The 22,327-nt window shown below is 40.8% G+C and overlaps 1 protein-coding gene across 3 annotated transcripts in view; it reads left to right on the top strand.

Moving 5' to 3' along the window:
- Positions 1-22,327, top strand: part of WDR47 (WD repeat domain 47) — a gene marked incomplete at both ends in the record, with an annotated part of 54,382 nt that overhangs the window by 5,574 nt on the left and 26,481 nt on the right. The window contains 6 exons of one of the 3 annotated variants that reach the window (XM_080693379.1): positions 2,679-2,763; positions 4,273-5,075; positions 8,216-8,339; positions 13,838-14,016; positions 16,654-16,911; positions 19,982-20,057. In XM_080693379.1, the coding sequence (XP_080549505.1) occupies positions 2,679-2,763; positions 4,273-5,075; positions 8,216-8,339; positions 13,838-14,016; positions 16,654-16,911; positions 19,982-20,057 (1,525 nt within the window). Of the gene's footprint in view, positions 1-2,678; positions 2,785-4,272; positions 5,076-8,212; positions 8,340-13,837; positions 14,017-16,653; positions 16,912-19,981; positions 20,058-22,327 lie in introns of all 3 variants that reach the window. The other 2 variants (XM_080693381.1, XM_080693380.1) reach the window with 2 other exon arrangements.

The following is a 22,327-nucleotide window of genomic DNA, read 5'->3' as shown; positions in this document are numbered from 1 at the left end:
CATTTGGTGGTGGAAATAATAATCTTTTAACTAAATATTTTTGAAACATAATAATTACATGGAAACGAATAAAATTGGACCCTTACCTAATCCCATATACAAGTATTAACTCAAAATAGATAAAAGACCTAAATATAAATCTTAAGACTATAAACTTTTAGAAGGAAATCTGGGTCATAAAACCTCACAACATTGAAATTGGCAGTGATTTCTTGGTTATGATTTCAATGGCACAGGCAACAGAAGAGTATACAAACTCCCTAAAAAATAAAAAACATATTGTATATCCAAAGACAATGTAAACAGAGTTAAGAGTTACTAATAGAATGGGATAAAATATTTCCAAATGCTATATCTGAAGGTATATTAATATTCCAACTAGAAATCCTAAAAATTAACAACAATAAAGGCAAACATTACCCTTTAGAGATAGGTAACAGACTAACATAAATAATGAATCTCCACAGATAACCAATCTTAGTTGTCTGTTGGATGGAAAATCTTGTTTCTCTAGTTCTGATGTGTGTTACCTATTTCTTCTTTGTAGTTAATCTCTTTGAGTATTTTCTCTAGTGCTGGTTTTGAAGACATAAATTCCTTCAGTTTCTGTTTGTCATGGAAGCTTCTTATTTCTCCATCTAATTTGATAGAAAGTTTTGCTGGGTAGGAAATTTTTGGCTGGAAGTTGTTTTCTTTCAGAGTTTGGAATATGTTACTCCAAGCCCTTCTGGCTCTCATAACTTGGTTTGGGAAGTCTGGAGTGATTCTAATTGGTTTGCCTCTGAATGTCACTTGGCCCTTTGCTTTTGTTGCCTTTAAGATTCTCTGCTTGGCTTCCACATTGGTCATTTTGACAATTATGTGGCGTGGGGATCCTCTTCTCCGATCCTGTCTAAAGGGAGTTCTATACGTTTCCTGGACCTGCGTATCGACCTCTTGCTCTATGTCTGGAAAATTTTCTGCTATTACTTCCTTGAAGAGATTGTTGATCCCTTTAGTTTCACTTTCTTTTCCCTCCTCTATTCCAATTATTCTTAGGTTAGCTCTCTTAAAATGGGCCCATATTTCTTCAATATCAGATTCCTGCTGTCGGATATTTTTTCCTAGATTAGAAACTATGCGTTCATTTTTGGAATGATCATCATCTAAGAGCGAGATTCTGTTCTCCATGTGTTCTAATCGGTTGTTTGTGCTTTGAATTGAGGCCTTTACTTCATTAATTGCATCCTTTATCTCTTTTTGGCTCTCTCTGAGTTCTTTTCAAAGCACCTCTATTATTTCTACAGTTATTTTCCTGATTTGATCTTCTAGAAATCTCTGATTTTCTGTTTTATCGGGTTCTGATGTTGTGGGGTTGTGAGCATTAATTGCTCCAGTATTATTCCTCTTTCCCATGATTTCGGAAGTTTGTGCCTTCTCTGGGTTCTTCCCTTAGGTCACTATGACTTCACTTAAGGTGCTCTGGATCTCGAGTCAGTAGTATCTCAGACCCCACTACTCCGTTACTGGGTTTTATCACAGAGTTTCCGACCCAGAGAGTCGATAGAGGCTGCTTTAGACCGTGGGGGGTGCCAGGTTGCACGTTCTCCTATGGTGTGATATCACTGCCACCGCCCCTCTCCCACTGGGTCAAGTCCCAGTGAGTACAGTACTGGGATTTCTCCGCTGTGGCCCGCAATTTGACTCACTGTTCTTGAGTACGCAGATGTAGCTGTAGTGAGTTCCGTGCTGCTGCCGCCGGTGGCAATATGGCGCCGCTGCTACGCCCTCGGCTGTTGGGCTGGCGTTTTTTTTTTTTTCTTGGTTTTGATTTCCGCTCTGAATCCCTGCAGCGTGTGCTGAGCTCAGACACTGGGAGCTTTAGATGTCCTCTGCGCCGAGAAATCCCGCCTGGCTGTTCCGCAGCGGCTCCCCTCGGCTTGCTGTGGCCGTCCCGTGAATTCGCCGGCAGTATGGCGCTGCTGCCGCGTCTGCCGCGTGAGGATATCCTCTGTGGCTCTGTTCTCAGTCCGCTTTCTCTCTGGAGCCTAGTGATTTTTTTTTGTTTCTCTGGTGATGTTGTTTTCTGGCTTTGAAAGGCGCTGATTTTGTGGTAATGGATATTTGTTGTTAGCGGGGCTCTTAAGCCCCGCTTTTCTCGGTCGCCATCTTCCCGGAAGTCTATTTTTTATTTTGAAGCAGGGTCTCACTAAGTTGCAGAGCGCCTCACTAAATAGCTGAGGCTGGCTGCAAACTTGAGATCCTTCTTTCTCAACCTCCCAAGTACTGGGATTATATTTGTGTGCCACCATGCCTGGCTCTGTTCTTTATTTTGAAACTCACTGTGTTGTGGAGGACCTCACTAACTAGCTAAGCCTGGCCGGGAATCTGCCATCCTCCTATCTCAACCTCCCAAGTACTAAGATTACAAGTGTGAGCCACCATGCCCAGCTCAAGAAGTATCTTAAAAGAAATAATTAGTTCTTTAAATAGAAATTGGTGATTCTGGTCATACAGCTCAGTGGTAGAACATTTGCCAACATGCCTGAGGCCCTGGATTTTATTTCCAGCACTGCAGAAATAAATGGATAAGTAAATAGCCTGTTTTTCTTTAGAAACTTGAGTTTCTTTTCTAGTCCTTGACATTGCCTCATGCAGCTTTTTAATCATTGTTATTTTTCATCTTTTATTTTTCACAGGTTTCGTTATATTATACTGAAACAGAAGTTTTTGGAAGCTTTGTGTGTTAACAATGCAATGTCAGCAGAAGATGAGCCCCAGCATGTAAGATTTTTATTCCTGAAGGTTTGCGCCATAGTCTTGTTTTCAGTCATAAGTCTTTTATTCACTAAAACAGAAGATTGTTATTTTTACGTTTTTGAAGTTTATATGAGCTGGGATGGGGCAAGATCTGCTGTTTTGTTAATGTAGTATTTTCAGTCTGTAGTGTGTCTGAACTTGTTCTGTGATATAGCCAAGAAATATGTGAATAGCTGACTAGTTGAAAAGTAAATGTTCCTTTCTTGTGAAAGGTAAGTTAGATAGCAATAGGTGATTGATTTGATGACTCATTATTGCCTCTTTTCTTGTTCTAGAGTTTGGGTTGGTTATGTTTACCTCTTTTCTCTTCAGTATTTTCAAATTTCAGTATTGGACTTGTTATGGTGGAACACGCCTAAAGTCTGAGTTCATTCCTAGTATCACACACAAACAAAAAAATGACTGAAAATGATAAATTTTTTTGCATTACTAGGATTGACCCCAGAGGTGGTCTACCTCTGAGCAACATCCCCAACTCTATTTTTTAGTCTTTATTTTGAAAAAGGGTCTCACTGAGTTGCAGAAGGCCCCACTGTTACCTGAGGCTGTCCTCAAGCCACAGTCCTCTTGTCTCAGCCTCCCTAATGCTGGGATTACAAGCATGCACCACTAGTTGGCTCCTATTTTTTTTTTTTTTTTTTTGAGATACTGGAGATTGAACCCAGGGGCATCTTCCTTCAAACTACACCGCCAGCCCTATTTTTTATTTCTTATTTTGAAACAGAGTCTCAGTAAGTTGCAGAGGGCCTCACTAAGTTGTTGAGGTTGGCTGGGAAATTGTGATCCTCCTGTCTCGGCCTCCCAAGTACTGAGATTAAAAGCGTGTGCCACCTCACCTGGCTTTCCAAATTTTTTTATTTTTTACTTTGAAACAGAGTCTAAGTTACTCTGGGTCTTGCTAAATTGCTGAGGCTGTCCTCAAATCTGCAGTTCTCTTGACTCAGCCTCCAAAATCCTGGGATTATAGGCACGTATCACCTTGCCCATCTTTTTTTTTTTTTTTGGTGGTACTGGGGTTCCTGGAAGCCCTTGTACCTCCGGGCTACACTCCCAGACCTATCTTTACATTTTTATTTGGAAACAGGGTCTCCTAAGCCAGCGTGCGCAGCTGGCTTCGAACCTGCGTGATCCTCCTGTCTCAGCCTCCCAAGCATGGGGATTACAAGTGTGCACCACCACGCTCAGCATATATTTTATTTTCTCTTCTTTTTCTTTTTTTTTCCGAGGGTCTGGGGATAGAACCCAGGGGCAGTTGATCTCCAAGCTACACCCCCTGCCCTTTTTTTATTCTTTATTTTGAAACAGGGTCTCACTAAGTTGTGGAGGGCCTCACTAACTAGCTGAGACTGTCTGTGAACCAAGATCCTCCCGTCTCAGCCTCCCGAATGCGGGGATTACAAGTGTGCACCACCACGCCCAGCTGTATTTTCTCATCTTACTGTGATCATTTATATGTATATTTTTTTTTTACAGCTGGAATTTACCATGCAAGAAGCTGTGCAGTGTTTGCATGCTCTAGAAGAGTACTGTCCTTCTAAAGATGACTATAGCAAGCTCTGTTTGCTTTTGACCTTGCCCCGTCTCACCAATCATGCCGAGTTTAAAGATTGGAATCCCAGCACTGCACGAGTTCACTGTTTTGAAGAGGCTTGTGTCATGGTTGCAGAATTCATCCCTGCTGACAGGAAGCTAAGTGAGGCTGGTTTTAAAGCAAGTAACAATCGCTTATTTCAACTTGTAATGAAGGGTCTACTTTACGAATGCTGTGTAGAATTTTGTCAAAGTAAAGCAACTGGAGAAGAAATTACAGAAAGTGAAGTGCTTCTTGGCATCGACCTCTTATGTGGTAATGGTTGTGATGATCTGGATCTGAGTTTATTGTCCTGGCTTCAGAATCTCCCTTCTTCTGTCTTCTCTTGTGCTTTTGAACAGAAAATGCTTAATATTCATGTTGACAAACTTCTGAAACCTACAAAAGCTGCATACGCTGATCTTTTGACTCCTCTGATCAGCAAACTCTCTCCCTATCCGTCATCTCCAATGAGAAGACCTCAATCAGCTGATGCCTATATGACCCGCTCTCTGAATCCTGCTTTAGATGGTCTCACCTGTGGGTTAACCAGTCATGATAAGAGAATCTCAGACCTTGGGAACAAAACTTCTCCAATGTCACATTCCTTTGCTAACTTCCATTATCCAGGGGTACAAAACCTCAGCAGAAGTCTCATGCTTGAGAATTCAGAATGTCACAGTATTTATGAAGAATCCCCTGAGCGGTAAGCATTTGCTTATAAAAATTAAGAAATCTCTACAAATTTGTTGTGTGTATGCATATGTATTTTTCTTCATGTTCAAGTCCCTTTAAGGTTAGTTCTTAGAACTTTAGAAAGGATTTTTAAGTTTAGATAAAATTATAAAAGAAATTTTTATTATTATTCTGGCTTTTTATATTTATTTATTTATTTATTTATTTATTTATTTATTTACAGGTCTGGGGGTGGTACCCAGGGGCATTCAACTTCCAACCTCCAAGCTACACCCCCTGGCCTATTTTTTATTCTTTAGTTTGAAACAGGGTCTCACTAAGCTGCAGAGGGCCTCACTAGTAGCTGAGGCTGTCCGCGAACCAGGATCCTTCAGTTTCAGCCTCCTGAATGCTGGGATTACAAGTGTGAGCCACCATGCCCGGCTTATTTTTTTTAATTAATTAATTAATTAATTTTTGTGGTACTAGAGATGGAACCCAGGGGCATTCTACCTCCAAGCTACACTCCCAGCTCTATTTTTAATTCTTTATTTTGAAACAGGGTCTCACTGAGTTGCAAAGGGCCTAAGTAGTAGCTGAGGCTGTCTGCAAACTGCGATCCTCCTGTCTCAGTCCCCCAAATGCTGGGATTACAAGTGTGTGCCACCATCCCTGGCTCTGGCATAAAAATTTTAAACTATTATGGTGAACAAGAAGATAAAACATTGAAGTGTTTTTTTTTTTTTTTTTTTTTTTTTTTTTTGTGGTACTGGGAATAAAACCCAGAGGCATTCTACCTCTGAGCTACACCCCCAGTCCTATTTTATTTTTTATTTTGAAACAGAGTCTAAGTTGCTGAGGTTGGCCTTGGACTTGTGAACATCCTGTCTTAGCCTCCAAAGTACTGATTACAGGCATGCAGCACTGCACCTTGCTTAAAACAAAGGTCTAAAGGGAGTGTGTGGTATTGTGTAAGGATATCTTTTCACTTGGACAGAAATAAACTCAAATGGAAAAGAATTAGTTGAATATGTGAGCTTTGGCTATTCAATGTAATGATCTCAAAATTGATGTATCTTTTAGCTTGAGTCTAAAGACCTGAGTTCAAGGTCTAGCGTGATTAGTTATATACTTTTAGGAAAATCATTTGGATTTTAAATTTTTTTCTTCCTTGTGAAATAGGAAATATAACCTATTTTATAGGTTATTATCCAAGTTAAATAAGGTAATTTGTGGAAGTTCTATATAAATTTCACAATTAGCCAGGCATGGTGATACACGCTTATAATCCCAGCATTTCGGAGGCTGAGACAGGAGGATGGTGGTTCATGGACAGCCTCAGCTACTCAGTGAGGCCCTTTGCAACTCAGTGAGACCCTATTTCATAATAAAGAATAAAAATCAGGGCTTTGGGTGTAACTCGAGGTAGAAGGTCCCTGAGTTCCATCCCCAGTAATGCAAAAAAAAAAAAAAAATCCACAATTAAATGTTGCTTTATGAAGGTCTATTTATTCTACCTCTATGTGTCGATAACTTTTTGTGTGTGGGGTGGGGATGGGGGATTGAAGCCAGGTACCTTCTACCTCTGAGTGATATTCCCAGCCCTATTTTATTTTTTATTTGGAAACTGTCTAGCTAAGTTGGTGAGACTAACTTCAAAACTATGATCAGCCTACTGTCTCAGCCTCCTAACTACTGGGATTTCAGGTGTCACCACCATGCCCAGCATCAATAACGCTTACAGACTCTGTTTTATAAACATAAAAGAGGCTTCTATGGTAATAATCATTTTGCATAGTATTGCAATGAAAGTACTTCCTAGGTCTTTTTGGATGTGTTATATATATGTACTCAAAACTATAGGCTCCTAACTAAAGGGTACCTTTCTTTTTTTCTTTCTTTTCTTTTTTTTCTTTTTGTGGTTCTGGGGATTGAATGCAGGGGTATTCTACCTCTGAGCTATAGCCCCAGCACAATTTTTTATTCTTTATTTTGAAACAGGGTCTCATTAAGTTGTGGAGGGCCTCATTAAGTAGATGAAGCTGGCCACAAACCTGCAGTCCTCCTGTCTAAGTCTCCCAAGTACTGGGATTACAAGCATGTGCTGCCACATCCAGCTTAAATGGTACCTTTCTGAAGATGATTATTTTTTTTTTTTTTTTGGTGTTACTGGGGGTGGAGCCCAGGGGCTTTTTTTTTAATTTTTATTTAAACCTCTGGGCTATACTCCCAGACCTATTTTATACTTTATTTGGAAATAGGGTCTCACTAAGTTTCTGAGAGCCTCACTAAGTAGCTGAGGCTGGCGTTGAACCTGTATGAGCTTCCTGTCTCAGCCTCCCAAGCGCTGGGATTATAAGTGTGCGCCACCACACCTAGCTGAAGATGGCTATTTATCTCTGCTTTCCTGACCCTATACCTATATTTTATTTATTTATTTGGGGGGGGGTTCTGGGGATTGAACCCAGGGGCATTCTGCCGCTGCATTCTACCCTCAGCCCTCTTTTATTTATTTATTTTTGAAACAGGGTCTTACTAGGTTGATGAGAGTAACACTACATTGCTTAGGCTCTCCTCAAACCTGCGGTCCCCTATGTGCTGGGATCACAGGTGTGGCCTACCATGCCTGGCTTAAATATTCATGTTTGTTTATTTGTTTATTTATTTATTTATTTATTGTGGGTCTGAGGATGGAACTGAGGAGCATTTGACCTCTGAACCACATCCCCTCCCCTATTTTTATTCTTTATTTTAAAACAGGGTCTCACTAAGTTGCAGAGGGCCTCACTAAGTAGCTGAGGTTGTCCGCTTACTGCGATCCTCCGATCCTCCGGTTTCAGCCTCCCGAATGCTGGGATTACAAGCTTGCACCATCACGCCCACCTATTCATGCTTTTAGAATTAAAATTTCTCTAATGCCAGGCATGGTGGTGCATCCTTGTAATCCTAGTACTTTGGAAGCTGAGACAGAATAATCACAGGGTTGAGGTTAGTGTGCTGTAACTTAGCAAGACCCTGTTTCAGAATAGCAAATAAAATACAGTTGGGTTATAGCTCAGGGTAGAGTAGCCCTGGATTCAATCCCCAGCAACCCCCACACACACAAAATTTATTTCTCTAAAATATGTTTTTCTTCATTTCCATCTCTAATTTGCATCTTTCTGGAAGAAGTGATACACCTGTTGAGTCACAGCGACCTCCCAGCAGTGAAATATTGGGCCAGAGTTCAGTTTCAGAAAAAGAACCTGCAAATGGAGCACAGAATCCAGGACCAGCTAAGCAAGAAAAAAATGAGGTAATATTTATTATACCTAATATCTTTTAGAGTTATTCTCTTCATAAGAAATAATAGTTTATACTTGTAAAGAATTGAAAAGCAATTTTCTTATATTTGGGACTGAGAAAGAATATCTAGACTTTTTTATTTATTCATTTTCTCACCTCTCTCCAAAGATATATGGTATATATTTAATTTCCATTATATATTTTGTAACTTTTTTGTGGTACTGAGGATTGAACCCAGGAGCATTCTGCTTTTGAGCTACACCCTAGCCCTATTTTATTTTTATTTTGAAAGGGGGTCTCTCTAGGTTGATGAGAGTCTCCCTACTTGCTGAGACTGTCCTTGAACCTGCGATCCTTTTGTTTCAACCTCCCTGGTACCGGGATTACAAGTGCGCACTATCATACCTGGATGCTTGGCTATGTTGTAACTGTGTGTGTGTGTGTGTGTGTGTGTGTGTGTGTGTGTGGTACTGGGGATAAAACCCAGGGGCACTGTACCTCCAATCTATACCCCAGCCACATATATTGGTCTTTTTATTTTTGAAACAGGGTCTCACTGAATTGAATTGTTAAGGGCCTTGCAAAGTAGCTGAAGTTGTGAACCGCGATCCTACAGTCTTTCTTAACTTCCCAAATGCTGGGATTACAAGTGTGCACCGCCACCCCTGGCCTGATGTTGTAGCATTTTTAACAGGTGAATTTGTTAGAAATCTAAAACGCTACAGTTTACATTAAGTTCACATATTTCAGGACACTCAGTTATTGAATTTACCTTATATGTGGCTAGCTTGTATTTTAAAGTCATATTTTATTGAAAGTAGTCATATACTTGTTAGGTTTAATGAACAAAAGTAGGCATTTGTAATATAGAATAACACTTTTATAACTCAGTCTAGAATTGCAGATTTTTTGATGTTTATGAAAGGAAATTGTATTATGAAGTGAATTTTATGCAGTATGCCACAAAGGGGTAATTGAGTGGTTTTAATAGGTTGAATACTTGTTTGTTTTCTTTTTTTTTTTTTTTTTTTGGTGGTACTGGGGTTCCTGGAAGCCCTTCTACCTCTGGGCTACACTCCCATACCTATTTTTACATTTTTTTTTTATTTGGAAACAGGGTCTCCTAAGCCAGCGCGCGTGGCTGGCTTCGAACCTGCGCGATCCTCCTGTCTCTGCCTCCCAAGCGCGGGGATTACAAGCGTGCACCACCACGCCTGGCTAAATTTTTCTTTCTTTCTTTTTTTTTTTTTTTTTTTTTGGTGGTACTGGGGTTCCTGGAAGCCCTTCTACCTCTGGGCTACACTCCCAGACCTATTTTATATTTTTTATTTGGAAACAGGGTCTCCTAAGCCAGCGCGCATGGCTGGCTTCGAACCTGCGCGATCCTCCTGTCTCTGCCTCCCAAGCGCGGGGATTACAAGCGTGCGCCACCACGCCCGGCTTGTTTGTTTTCAACGAATGTTAATGAAGTTAGAAAAATTACTATTAAAATACATATGTATGTACATTAGACAACAGAGCTCTAAAACATGATGTAAAATTGATAAAATCGAAGACTTCAATACTCCATTTAAAATAACAGACAGAACATCTAAACTGAAGATCAGCAGAGGTATAGAGGACTTGAGAGCAATACTACAGACCCACTATACCCAACAGCACTTTCTCAAGTACACATAGGACATTTCTTTGGGCTAGGCCATATATTAGGGCACAAATAAAGTTTCATTGTGTAAGAGATTGAAATCATGTAGATTATCTTCTGTGACCATAATGGAATAAAGCTATAAATTAAGAAAAGAATACCAAGCCAGGCATGGCGACGCACACTTGTAATCTCAGCATTTGGGAGGCTGAGACAGGAGGATCCGGGTTCACGGATAGCCTCAGATATATAGTGAGGCCCTCTGCAACTTAGTGAGACCTTGTTTCAAAATAAAGAATAAAAAATAGGGCTGGGGGCTGGGCGTGGTTGCGCATGCTCGTAATCGTAGCATTCGGGAGGCTGAGACAGGAGGATCGCAGTTCGCAGACAGCCACAGCTACTTAGGCCCTCTGGAACTCAGAGGCCCAGTTTCAAAATAAAGAATAAAAAAAAAAAAATAGGGCGGGGGGGGGGTGGCTTGGAGGTCGAATGCCCCTGGGTTCCACCCCTAGTACTGCAAAAAAAAAAAACCACCAAAAACACAGAAATTTATAAATTGGTCACCTACAAATATGATGGGGTGTGTCTATACAGCGCCTAAGGAGATTTGGCCTGAGCGGCCTACGGCCTAAGGCAAAACTTTTAAGTAAAGTGATTCAGCAAAAAAGGGTCAAGATGGCACCTGGAGGAAGCTAGGAAGGCGTGGTTTCCCCATTCATTATGGGTGGGGAGACTGAGCGGTTGTTCCCTTTCTACCTTTAAAGGAGCTTTCCGCACACATGAATGGCTCATGTACTGGCCTGGGATTGGCTGTAAACTACATGCTAGTGATCTTTATCCCGGATAGGCTAGGCTATTCCTCATGGAAATTCCCCTCGTGGCTTGGTACTATATAAAGGATGGCTTGGAGAGAAATAAATGAGATCTTGCTTGACTTGACTCCCGGCTCGTGGGTTTGTGTTCGAGTCGTCGGTACTCATCATCTCGCCAAGCCCCGCCAGCTGTCGGGCAGGATTCCCGACACAAATGGATATGTCTGTCTCTGTCTGTCTGTCTCTCGTAGTACTGGGCATTAAATCCAAGGGCGTTCTACCTCTGAACTAGATGCCCAGCCCTATTTTTAAAATTTTATTTGTTTTTGTGGTACTGGGGATTGAACCTAGGGGAAGGTAGAATGCCCCTGGCTGTGCAAGGAAGGGAGGGGGGGTGAGGGAGGGGAAAGGAAGAGGGAAGGAGGGGGGGGGTACAGCATATAAACATTTATGGGATGCAATGAAGCAGTATTTAAGGAAAATTTATAGATCTAAGTGCCTGCATTAAGAAAGAAGAGGCTAGGAGTTGGACATGGTGGAGCATGCCTGTAATCCCAGTGTGTCGGAGACTGAGGCAGGAGGATTGCAGGTTTCAAGACAGCATCAGCAAGTAGTGAGACTGTATCAACCTAGCAGGACTCTTTCAAAATGAAATGGGGCTGAGGGTATGTCCTGGGTTCAAGCCCCGGTACCCTCCCTCCCAAATAATAATAATAATAATAATAATAATAATAATAATAATAATAATAATTGTTGGAGGGGATAGGTTGGGGGGGGAAAGGTGTGTGAGGTGAAATAATCCCCCCCACCACCAAACACACAGAGACAAACAGAAAAACCGTGGATTCTTGTCCTAAGCTAAGAATAAGTATTCATCGCTTGGACAGCTGCTGCAGATTTAAAGAAGTTTATTAAAAGATAGAAATATAGAGATAGTCACAGCCCTGTGCCGGAGGAGACACAGGGGGGCAATTCGAACGAAAATGCCAACAAACTCCAGTTTCCTGAATTTTTATATTGTCTAAGTCCAGCAGGTCCCTTTGATTTTTGGAGATCATGTTACACCTTATCGCCCACCCCGGCTCTGCTTCTGTTATCTCTCCAGCTGGGTTTATGGCCTGAAAGGGGGAGACATCTCTGTCTCCAAACACAGGCCCAGATTTATGGCCTGAGAGGGAGGCATCTCTATCTCCAGACACAGGCTTTTACCTTTCGTCTTCTCCCCCAAAATGTGTTAAATTGTTCTTAGGAATGCAAGGACATGTTAGCTTAACCCTGGCTTTCTTAGTAAAGAAGACATATTTTAAGATTGGACATCTTTCCCAGTATTGACACATTAATACTTTTTAAACTCTCTTCCCAATACCAGTACAATAATAATAATAATAATAATAATAATAATAATAAAAACTAGGATTGGGAGTGTCATTCAGAGGTAGAATATCTCTGGATTCAATAAAGCTAGGTATAATCTCAGTACTTGGGGAAGCAGAGACAGGAAGATCACAGGTTAGTGCCTAGCTTCAACAATTTAGGCCCACTGAAACTTAGTGAAACCCTGTTTCAAAAATAAAAAGTAAACCGGGCGTGGTGGTGCACGCTTGTAATCCCCGAGCGGAGACAGGAGGATCACGCTGGTTTGGAGCCAGCCGCACTGGCTTAAGAGACCCTGTTTCCAAATAAAAAGTATAAAATAGGTCTGGGAGTGTAGCCCCGAGGTAGAAGGGTTTCCAGGAACCCCAGTACAAAAAAAAAAAAAAAAAAGTAAAATAGTGCTGTGGGTGTATATTAGAGGTTGAATTCTCCTGAGTTTAATCCCTAGAACCAAAAAATAAAAATAAAAAGGAGCCAGGTGTGGTGGTGCACACTTGTAATCCCAGCATTTGGGAGGTGGAGACAGGAGGATCCTGGTTCGCAGACCGCCTCAGCTACTTAAACATATTTTTTTGCCCATGTGCATAACAGTGTAATTCACAGACTAATATGAAAGTAACCATCTGTCCATCCACAGAGGAATGGATGAGCATAGAATAGTATACCACTCACCATAGATCATTCATAGAAAGGAGTGAAGCTCTGATACATGATATAACATGGATGAACCTTGAAAAACTAATGCTGTGTGTAATAAACATTTTGATCAACCTGTGACTATGAAATAAAACAAATTAACTGATCTCTGAGTATTAAGACTCATAGATACAATCTTTTTTTTATCACTTCCAAAGTTTTTTTTATTATCCACGTATTGTTACAAGTATGATACATTAACAAAAAGCTTTGTTTACAGAGCTTGTCTTTACTGCCTCTACCTTCCCATGGTGTTCCCTGAAAAGGAAGTATAAAGCCAGGGTGGTGGCCCACGCTTTTAATTCCAGCATTTGGGAGGCTGAAACAGGAGGATCATGGTTCGAGGACAGCCTCGGCTACTTAGTGAGTCCCTTTGCAACTCAGTGAGACCCTGTTTCAAAATAAAGAATAAAAAATAGGGCTGGGGCCGGGCGTGGTAGTGCACGCTTGTAATTCCCGCGCTTGGGAGGCTGAGACAGGAGGATTGCACAGGTTCAAAGCCAGCCTCAGCTACTTAGTGAGGCTCTCAGCAACTTAGTGAGACCCTGTTTCCAAATAAAAATATAAAATAGGTCTGGGAGTATAGCCTGGAGGTAGAAAGGTAGAAGCCCCTGGTTCTATCCCCAATACCACCAAAAAAAAAAAAAAAAAAAAGGGCTGGGGATGTAGCTTGGAGATAGAATGCCCCTGGGTTCCATCCCCAGTGCCACAAAAAAAAAAAAAAAAAAGGAGGTGTAAGCAGGTGTGTCAGTACTACCCTGGAACATTCATTCCTAAGAGCTGATCTCAGTCCCATATCCTCATTTCTTATCCATAGATGTCCACAGACCATCTTATTTCCAAAGAGCAACTTATTGTTTTATGATTATTAAATATATCTAGTTGTATATTTTATTCAAGCATTTACAGAATATTCTGCCAAGTGAGGAACTATATTCAGTCTTACTATGCTCAAATATCTTTTTTTCTACTATTTTTAAGCTTCGAGATTCCACTGAACAATTTCAAGAATATTATAGGCAAAGATTACGCTATCAACAGCATTTAGAACAGAAGGAGCAGCAGCGACAGATATACCAACAGATGCTACTTGAAGGAGGTGTGAATCAGGAGGATGGTCCTGATCAGCAGCAGAATCTTACCGAACAATTCCTTAATAGGTTGGTCTTTTGATTACTTTTTAAAATATAATGAATTATTTTAAAGCTATAGAAAACATGCATTCTGTGCGGTTTAAACTTTCTATGGGGTTTAAACTTTTCAGGCTTTTAAGTGTTTCAAGTAATATAGAGTTATTTTCCAGTCACAGCATTCTGCAGGTTCACATAATTTTTTTCCCCCTAAGCAACTGGAGTGTGGTGGTACAACCCCTAAGACTGAAAGCAGACTGCCAGGTGGATCCAGCTCTGACCCAGGGTAGCAAAGGGCCTAGGGAAAGTCACTTAGTTTCTTTTTGCATGTTTGTCTACTTCACAAGGTTGCTCTGAAAATTAAATGAGTGAATTTATGTAAAAATGCTTAGAACTGTGTCTGGCACATTGTAAGCACAATATTGGTAACTGTCATTTAAAAATTTTTTTGTGTGTGTGTGATACTGGGGATGGAACCCAGGGGCATTGGACCTCTGAGCTACACCCCCTGCCCTATTTTTTATTCTTTATTTTGAAACAGGGTCTCACTGAGTTGCGAAGGGCCTCACTAAGTAGCTGAGGCTGTCCGTGAACCACGATCATCCGGTCTCAGCCTCCTGAATGCTAGGATTACAAGCGTGCGCCACCACACCTGGCTTTCATTTTAAAAGTTATTGAGTGCTTAAACCTACTGATTCATCTGGGAATAGTGGTATGTATCTGTATTTTCAGCTACTTGAGAGGCTGTTGCAAGATGATCATTTGAGCCCGGGAGTTTGAGTCCAGCTGGGGCAGTATAGTGAGACCCTGTCTCAAAACAAAGCAAAAGAAACCCAAAATCTACAAAATCTTTGGAGTTCAGTATATTGAAATGATTCTTGCTGAGTGTGGTGGCACATACCTGTAATCCTAGTTCTTGGGAGGCTCAGACAGGATTGTAGGTTCAAGGCCAACATGCAGTATCTTAGTAAGATAGCAGCTGGGTGTGGGGCCACATGCTTATAATCCCAGCACTAGGGAGCCTGAGACTGGAGGATTGGATCATGGTTCTCGGACAGCCTCAGTGAGGCCCTACACAACTTAGTGAGACCGCCGGGTGTGGTGTCACACGCTTGTAATTCCTGCACTTGGGAGGTAAAGACAGGAGGATCCTGCAGGAAGCCAGCTCCTCTGGCTTAAAAGACCCTGCTTCCAAAAAAAAAAAAAAAAAAGACTAAAAAATAAGGCAGGTGGTGTAGCTCAGAGGTTGAATGCCCCTGGGTTCCATCCCCAGACCCACAAAAAAATAAAAGATAAAAGATAGATAGGCATGGTGGCACATATCTGTAATCTCAATACTTGGGAGGCTGAGACAGGAAGGATTGAAAGTTTGAGAACAGTCTTTGCAAATAGTGATACTTTCATTAACCTAGCAAGACTCTGTTTCAAAATTAAAATAAAATAGGGCTAGGGGTGTAGCTCAGAGGTAGAAAACCCCTGGGTTCAAACCCAGTACCTCCCTACACAAATAATAATAATAATAATAATAATAATAATAATAATAATAATATTATTATTATTATTATTTAAAACTAGGACTGGGAGTGTAATTCAGAGGTATGACATCCCTGGGTTCAATCCCCTGTACCCCCCAAACAAAATTCTTATAATTTCTGTGTGAACAGTATGAACTATATTATTTTTACTTATAAGAGTAATATATGTGTTTGTGTTTAAAAATCAATAAACCAAGGCTGGGCATGCTTGTAATCCTAGCACTTGGGAGGCTGAGGCTGAGACAGGAGGATTGCACAGGTTTGAAGCCAGCCTCAGCTACTTAGTGAGGCTCTCAGCAACTTAGTGAGACCCTGTTTCCAAATAAAATATAAAATAGGTCTGGGAGTATACCTCAGAGGTAGAAGGCCCCTGGGATTCATCCTCGGAACCCCCCCCCCAAATATATATCAATAAACCAGAATATCTATATTTACACAGTACTAGGGATTGAACCCCGAACTACTCTTCCACTGATATATATCCCCCCTTTTTAGTGGTACTAGAGATTGAACCTGGGGTTATTCTACCTCTGAGATACAAGGAACCCCAGGAACCTCCTTTTTTGAAACAGAATCTCATTAGGTTGATGAGAGTCCCACTACTTTCTGAGGCTGTTCTTGAACACATGATTCTCCTGTTCAATTCCCAAGTACTGGGATTACAGGTGTGCACCACAACACCTGGCTTGTGGTATTTTAAAACTTAATATCTCGTTGTATCTTAAGTTGATGATGGTAATGTTTAATGCTAAATTTGCCATATATATATATATATATATATATATATATATATATATATTTTTGTGTGTGTGTGTGTGTGTGTGTGTGTGTGTGTGTGTGTGTGTGTGTGTATTGGTGGTACTGGGGTTCCTGGAATCCCTTCTACCTCTGGGCTATACTCCCAAACCTATTTTTTATGTTTTTACTTGGAAACAGGGTCTCTTAAGCCAGCTGGTTTCGAACCTGCGCGATCCTCCTGTCTCTGCCTCCCAAGCGTGGAGATTACAAGCGTGCGCCACCATACCCAGCTAGATTGTATATTTTATATGCATATATTTACTTTATCCTAACTTCAATACATTAGGAATGTAAAATTTTTGTTTTAAACTACTTGCATTGTTTAATTTTATAGGTCCATTCAAAAGCTTGGTGAATTAAATATCGGAATGGATAGCCTTGGTAATGAGGTATCAGTATTTAACCAGCAATGTAATGGGAACAAAGGCAATGGATCTAATAATTCTTCTGTGACGAGTTTTGCTACGCCACCCCAAGACTCTAGTCAGAGATTAACACACGATACTTCAAATATTCATTCAAGCACTCCTCGTAATTCTGGATCAACAAATCACATTCCTTTTCTTGAGGAATCACCTTGCGGAAGCCAAATGTAAGTTACTGATTTTATTTTATTTATTTTACTTTATTTTTTGTGGTACTGGGGTTGGAACCCAGGGGCTTTTCTACCTCCAGGCTATAATCCCAGACCTATTTTATACTTTATTTGGAAATAGGGTCTCACTAAGTTGCTGAGAGCTCCTCACTCAGTAGCTGAGCCTGGCTTCGAATCTGTGTGATCCACATGTCTCAGCCTCCCAAGCGTGGGATTACAAGCATTCGCCACCATACCTGGCTACTTACTGATTTTATAAAACCTGGAAATATTACCTTTGTACTAATGAAAAGAAACAGAAAGTTGAAGTTGTTTCTGGAGATTTACAATGAAAGATTTTAGAGTTTACAACCTTCTAAATTTTTAAAATCTGCCTTCATTAGCCAGGCGTGGTGGCACACGCTTGTAATCCCTGCGCTTGGGAGGCGGAGACAGGAGGATCACGCAGGTTCGAAGCCAGCCTTGCTGGTTTAAGAGACCCTGTTTCCAAATAAAAATATTTAAAAAAATTAGGTCTGGGGTGTAGCCTAGAGGTAGAAGGGTTTGCAGGAACTCCAGTCCCACCAAAAAAAAAAAAAAAAAAAAAAAAAAAAAAAAAATCTGCCTTCATTTATCTATATTCTCTTCTAACAGTTTCTAAGTTTATGTTTTTTTTTTGTTTTGTTTTGTTTTGGTGGGACTGGTGGTGGAACCCAGAGGCTTTCTACTTCAGGGCTATACTCCCAGACCTATTTTTATATTTTATTTGGAAACAGTGTCTCACTAAGTTGCTGAGAGCCTCACTAAGTAGCTGAGGCTGGCTTAGAACCCCTGTGATCCTCCTTTCTCAGCCTCCCAAGTGTGGGGATTACAAGCGTGTGCCACCACGCCCGGCAGAAAACTTGAATTTTAGAAATTGAAAAAATATTATGTAACAGTTTCCTCTCTTTTGTTTTTTGTTGATTTTTTTCCTGCCTAATTTTTTGTTTTTTTTGTACTGGGGATGGAACCCAGGGGCATTTTACATCTGAGCTACACCCCCAGCCCTATTATTATTATTATTTTTTTTTGGAGGTACTGGGGGTGGAACCCAGAGGCTTTCTACCTCCGGGCTACACTCCCAGACCTTTTTTCTATTTTATTTGGAAACAGGGTCTCACTAAGTTGCTGAGAGCCTCACTAAGTAGCAGAGGTTGGCTTTGAACCTGTGTGATCCTCCTGTCTCAGCCTCCCAAGCCCGGGATTACAAGCATGTGCCACCACGCCCGGCATCCCAGCCCTATTTTTCATTCTTTATTTTGAAACAGGGTCTCACTGAGTTGCAGAGGGCTTCACGAAGTAGCTAAGGCTGCCCATGAACCGTGCTCCTCCTGTCTCAGCCTCCCAGATGCTGGGATTACAAGTGTGCACCACCACGCCTGGCTTTTTAAAATTCTCTAAATTTTGTCGGGCATGGTGGCACACGCTTATAATCCCCGCGCTTGGAAGGCGGAGACAGGAGGATCGCGTAGGTTCGCCCTGTTTCCAAATAAAAATAAAATAGGTCTGGGACCAGGAACCCCAGTACCATCAATCAATCAATCAATCAATTCTCTAAATTTTACTTTTTTTTTTGGTACTAGGGATGGAACCCAGGGACATTGTACCTCCGAGCTACATCCCCAGCCTCATTTTTTAGTCTTTTTTTTTTTTTGAAACAGGGTCTCACTGAGTTGTGAAGAGCTTCATTAAGTAGCTAAGGCTGTCCGCGAATGGCGATTCTCCTGACTTCCCCTCCCTAATGCTGGGAGTACAAGCATGCTCTGCCATGCCCAGCTCTCTAAGTTTTTCTTTCTTTCTTTCTTTCTTTTTTTTTTTTTTTTTGGTGGTACTGGGGTTCCTGGAAGCCCTTCTACCTCCGGGCTACACTCCCAGACCTATTTTATATTTTTGAAACAGGGTCTCTTACGCCAGCGCGGCTGGCTTCCAACCTGCGCGATCCTCCTGTCTCCGCCTCCCAAGTGCGGGGATTACAAGCGTGCGCCACCACGCCCGGCTCTAAGTTTTTCTTTCTAAAAAAAGTAGTTCTTGCTTTTGTTTCTAGAATTAGTTCCCCTTATTACTCTATGGTTTGTAGTTTTTGTTCCTTGAATTGCTTCTTTTCTGAGTTCCCTTTTCTTTTTTAGTTTCTAACTCTTATCCAGGAGGCTTTCTTCAAGTATCTGGAAATCTTTGGCTGTCTGTAATGAAAACAAGAAAAAAAAAAAAAAAGCTTATTGAAATGAAGAGCTACATAGATAGAAGGATCTGCTTACCTTTAGCCTCACAAAAAATTGATTAAGGAAAAAATTACTTTATTAAGGGACTCTCCACTGTCAGTTTTGTTATTTTTTCCCCTCTTGGGCCAGATAATTTTTTTCTAAAGAGCAATCTTCAGACTCCTGTTTGGAATCTAAGCAGAGAAGGATACTTAACATCTTAATATAAAATGGACTTGACTTAATCTTCTTTCCAGATGCTTAAACCATTCCAGAATGGCTTTTCACTCTTTCATTCATTTACTTTTTATTTTTTAGTTTTTTATTTTGTGCTACTGGGTATTGAACCCAAGAACTTTCTATCTCCAATCTACACCCCCAGCCCTATTTTTTATTCTTTAATTTGAAACAAGATCTCACTAAGTTATAGATGGCCTCACTAAGTAGCCAAGGCTGGTTGCACACTTGTGATCCTCCTGTCTCAGCCTCCCAAGTACTGGGATTACAAGCCTGTGTGCCACCAAGCCCAGCTTTCATGTCTCTTTTGTATCATTGAATCCAGAGCCTCTTAATAAGCTGGGCATGGTGATTCATGTTGTAGTCCCAGTACTTGGGAGGCTGAGACAATCCGAGGATCAAAAGTATGAGGCCAGCCTCAGCAACTTAGTGAGAATCTCAACAACCTAGTGAGACCCTGTTTCAAAAACAAAAACTAAAAAAAAAAAGGTCTTCACAGAGTAACTGAATGGAATTCAGCGAAGATCATTTGCTAAAATAAAAATAAAAAACTGAAAAGATAATTTAGTTTGTGTTGATATTCTGAGTAAACATTTGAATTATTACTCCCACAGCTCATCAGAACATTCAGTCATTAAGCCATCTCTTGGAGATTCTTCAGGAAATCTATCCAGGTCAAGAGGGGAAGAGGTAATACTTTGGGAAAAGAGGTTTTACTGTTTTATATATTCCTGCAAGTGTTGTTAAGGAATTCTCAGTTCAAAGAAAACCATCTTTAGAAATGGTCATTATTGTTAATATTGGTGTTTATCTCAAGGTAGTTGAGCTCTCACTAGACTAAGTGGACAAGTTGCTTTAGAAACACATTTTGGAGCATTAATATTAATGACTTAGTAGTGACTTTGAATTGACACATAAATTGGGAATCTGCACTAGTCTTTTTTTGTGTGTGTGGTACTGGGGATGGAACCATTCTACCTCCAGGCTATACTTCCAGACCTTTTTTATATTTTTATTTGGAAACAGGGTCTCATAAGCCAGCAAGGCTGGCTTCGAACCCGCGTGATCCTCCTGTTTCTGCCTTCCAAGCATGGCAATTACAAGCGTGCGCCATCACGCCTGGCCACAGTCGTCTTTGAACCTTCTAGCTAATTCGTTCAGATATTATTGGTCTTTTGGGATTCTCATTCATATATACCTCTTTTTTGGCTTTAGAATCAAACATCTTTCCTAACCATATATAGCTTGCTTGCTCGCTCCTTCCTTCCTTCCTTCCTTTCCTCCTCCTCCCTCCTTCTTCTGTGGTACCAGGGATTGAACCCAGAGGCACTCTACCTCCAAGCTACACCCCCACTCCAGCCCAATTTTATTTCTTATTTGAAAACAGGGTCTCATTAGGTTGATGAGAGTCTCACTACTTACTGAGGATGTCCTTGAACCTGTGATCTTGCAGTCTTAGCCTAACAAGTACTGGGATTACAGGCATATGCAGCTATACCCAGCTCTTCTATTTTTATTTTCCCTGGATCAAATTTTAACCCTATAAAGTTTTTTTCAGATGCTTATAGAAATCAAACATAATATAAATTAATAAAGCCAACCATTTTTGTTGCAGTGAAATATGTTTGGTGTGTGAGCACAAACAGAAAAACCAAAAAACCGCAGGTTCTTGTTCTGAACTAAGTATAAATATACATTAGCCCGAACTCTTGCTAAAGATTTAAAGAAGTTTATTAAAAAGATAGAAATATAGAAGATAGTTATAGCCCTATACCATCGGAGAATGGCACAGGGGGGCAATTCGAATGAATATACCAAAGAACCCCAGTATACTGAGTGTTCTTATCCTGGCCAAGTCTGCGGCAGGTTCTTTGATCTGTAGATATGTTGTCCTATCTCTAGCCCAGTTTTCTGCTATTTCCAGCCGGATTTGCCCCAGAAGGAGGGGGGCAGCCCTGTCTCTAAATCCAGACCTCTACACCTCTTGTTACACCCCCCCAAGATGTATGAAATTGCTTCTAGGGATCTGGGATTTCCTCCCATCCCTTAGGCCATCTGTCTCTCCTTAGAAATGTAAAGAGACCTCTTCCCTGGCTCTGGCTTTCTTTCTTTCTCTTTAGAAATGTAAATTACAAGTCCCTTCTTCCTGCCAGTCCTGGCTTTCTTTAGTACAAACAATATATTTTCAAAATTGGAAATCTTTCCCAAAACTGGTACATTAATACATTTTAAAACCTCTCCCCAATACTAGTACAATTTTCATGATAAGTACATACGGTTATTTGTCCCTTGCACAAAGAAATATATAATCCAAGTGTTTCTAATTGTGTGTGTGTTTTACTGGGGATTGAACCCAGGGGCATTCTACCTCTGAGCTATACTCTTAGCCTATTTTTTATTTTTATTTTATAACAAGATCTCTCCAGATTGATGAGAGCCTCACTACTTTGCTGAGGCTATTCTCAATACTGCAATCCTCCTGTCTCAGCCTCCCAAGTATTGGGATTATAGGTATGCACCAAGATGCCTGGCTATTTTTTGTTTTGAAACAGGTCTCACTGTTCCTGAGAGTCTCACTAAGTTGCTAAGGCTAGTCTCTTTTTCTTTCTTTCTTTTCTTTTCTTTTCTTTTCTTTTCTTTTCTTTTCTTTTCTTTTCTTTTCTTTTTTGTAGTACTGGTGTTCCTGGAAGCCCTTCTACCTCCAGGCTACACTCCCAGATCCATTTTATATTTTTATATTTTTATTTGAAAACAGGGTCTCTTAAACCAGCGTGGCTGGCTTCGAACCTGCGCGATCCTCCTGTCTCTGCCTCCCAAGCAGGAGGATTATAAGCCTGGCTTTATGTGTATATTTGACATTCATACTTTTAAAAGACAGGCTTTGGTTGAGTCTTTTGACCTCACCCTATCTAGAGGTCCCTATTACAAGTTCAGTCAGCCCTAGTTAAGGTAACAGTGTT

This window comes from Muscardinus avellanarius (assembly GCF_963383645.1).
Source record: "Muscardinus avellanarius genome assembly, chromosome: 3".
NCBI lineage: Eukaryota > Metazoa > Chordata > Mammalia > Rodentia > Gliridae > Muscardinus > Muscardinus avellanarius.
The sequence above is the reverse complement of the archived record's forward strand: the minus strand, read 5'-3'. Positions and strand labels throughout refer to the sequence as shown.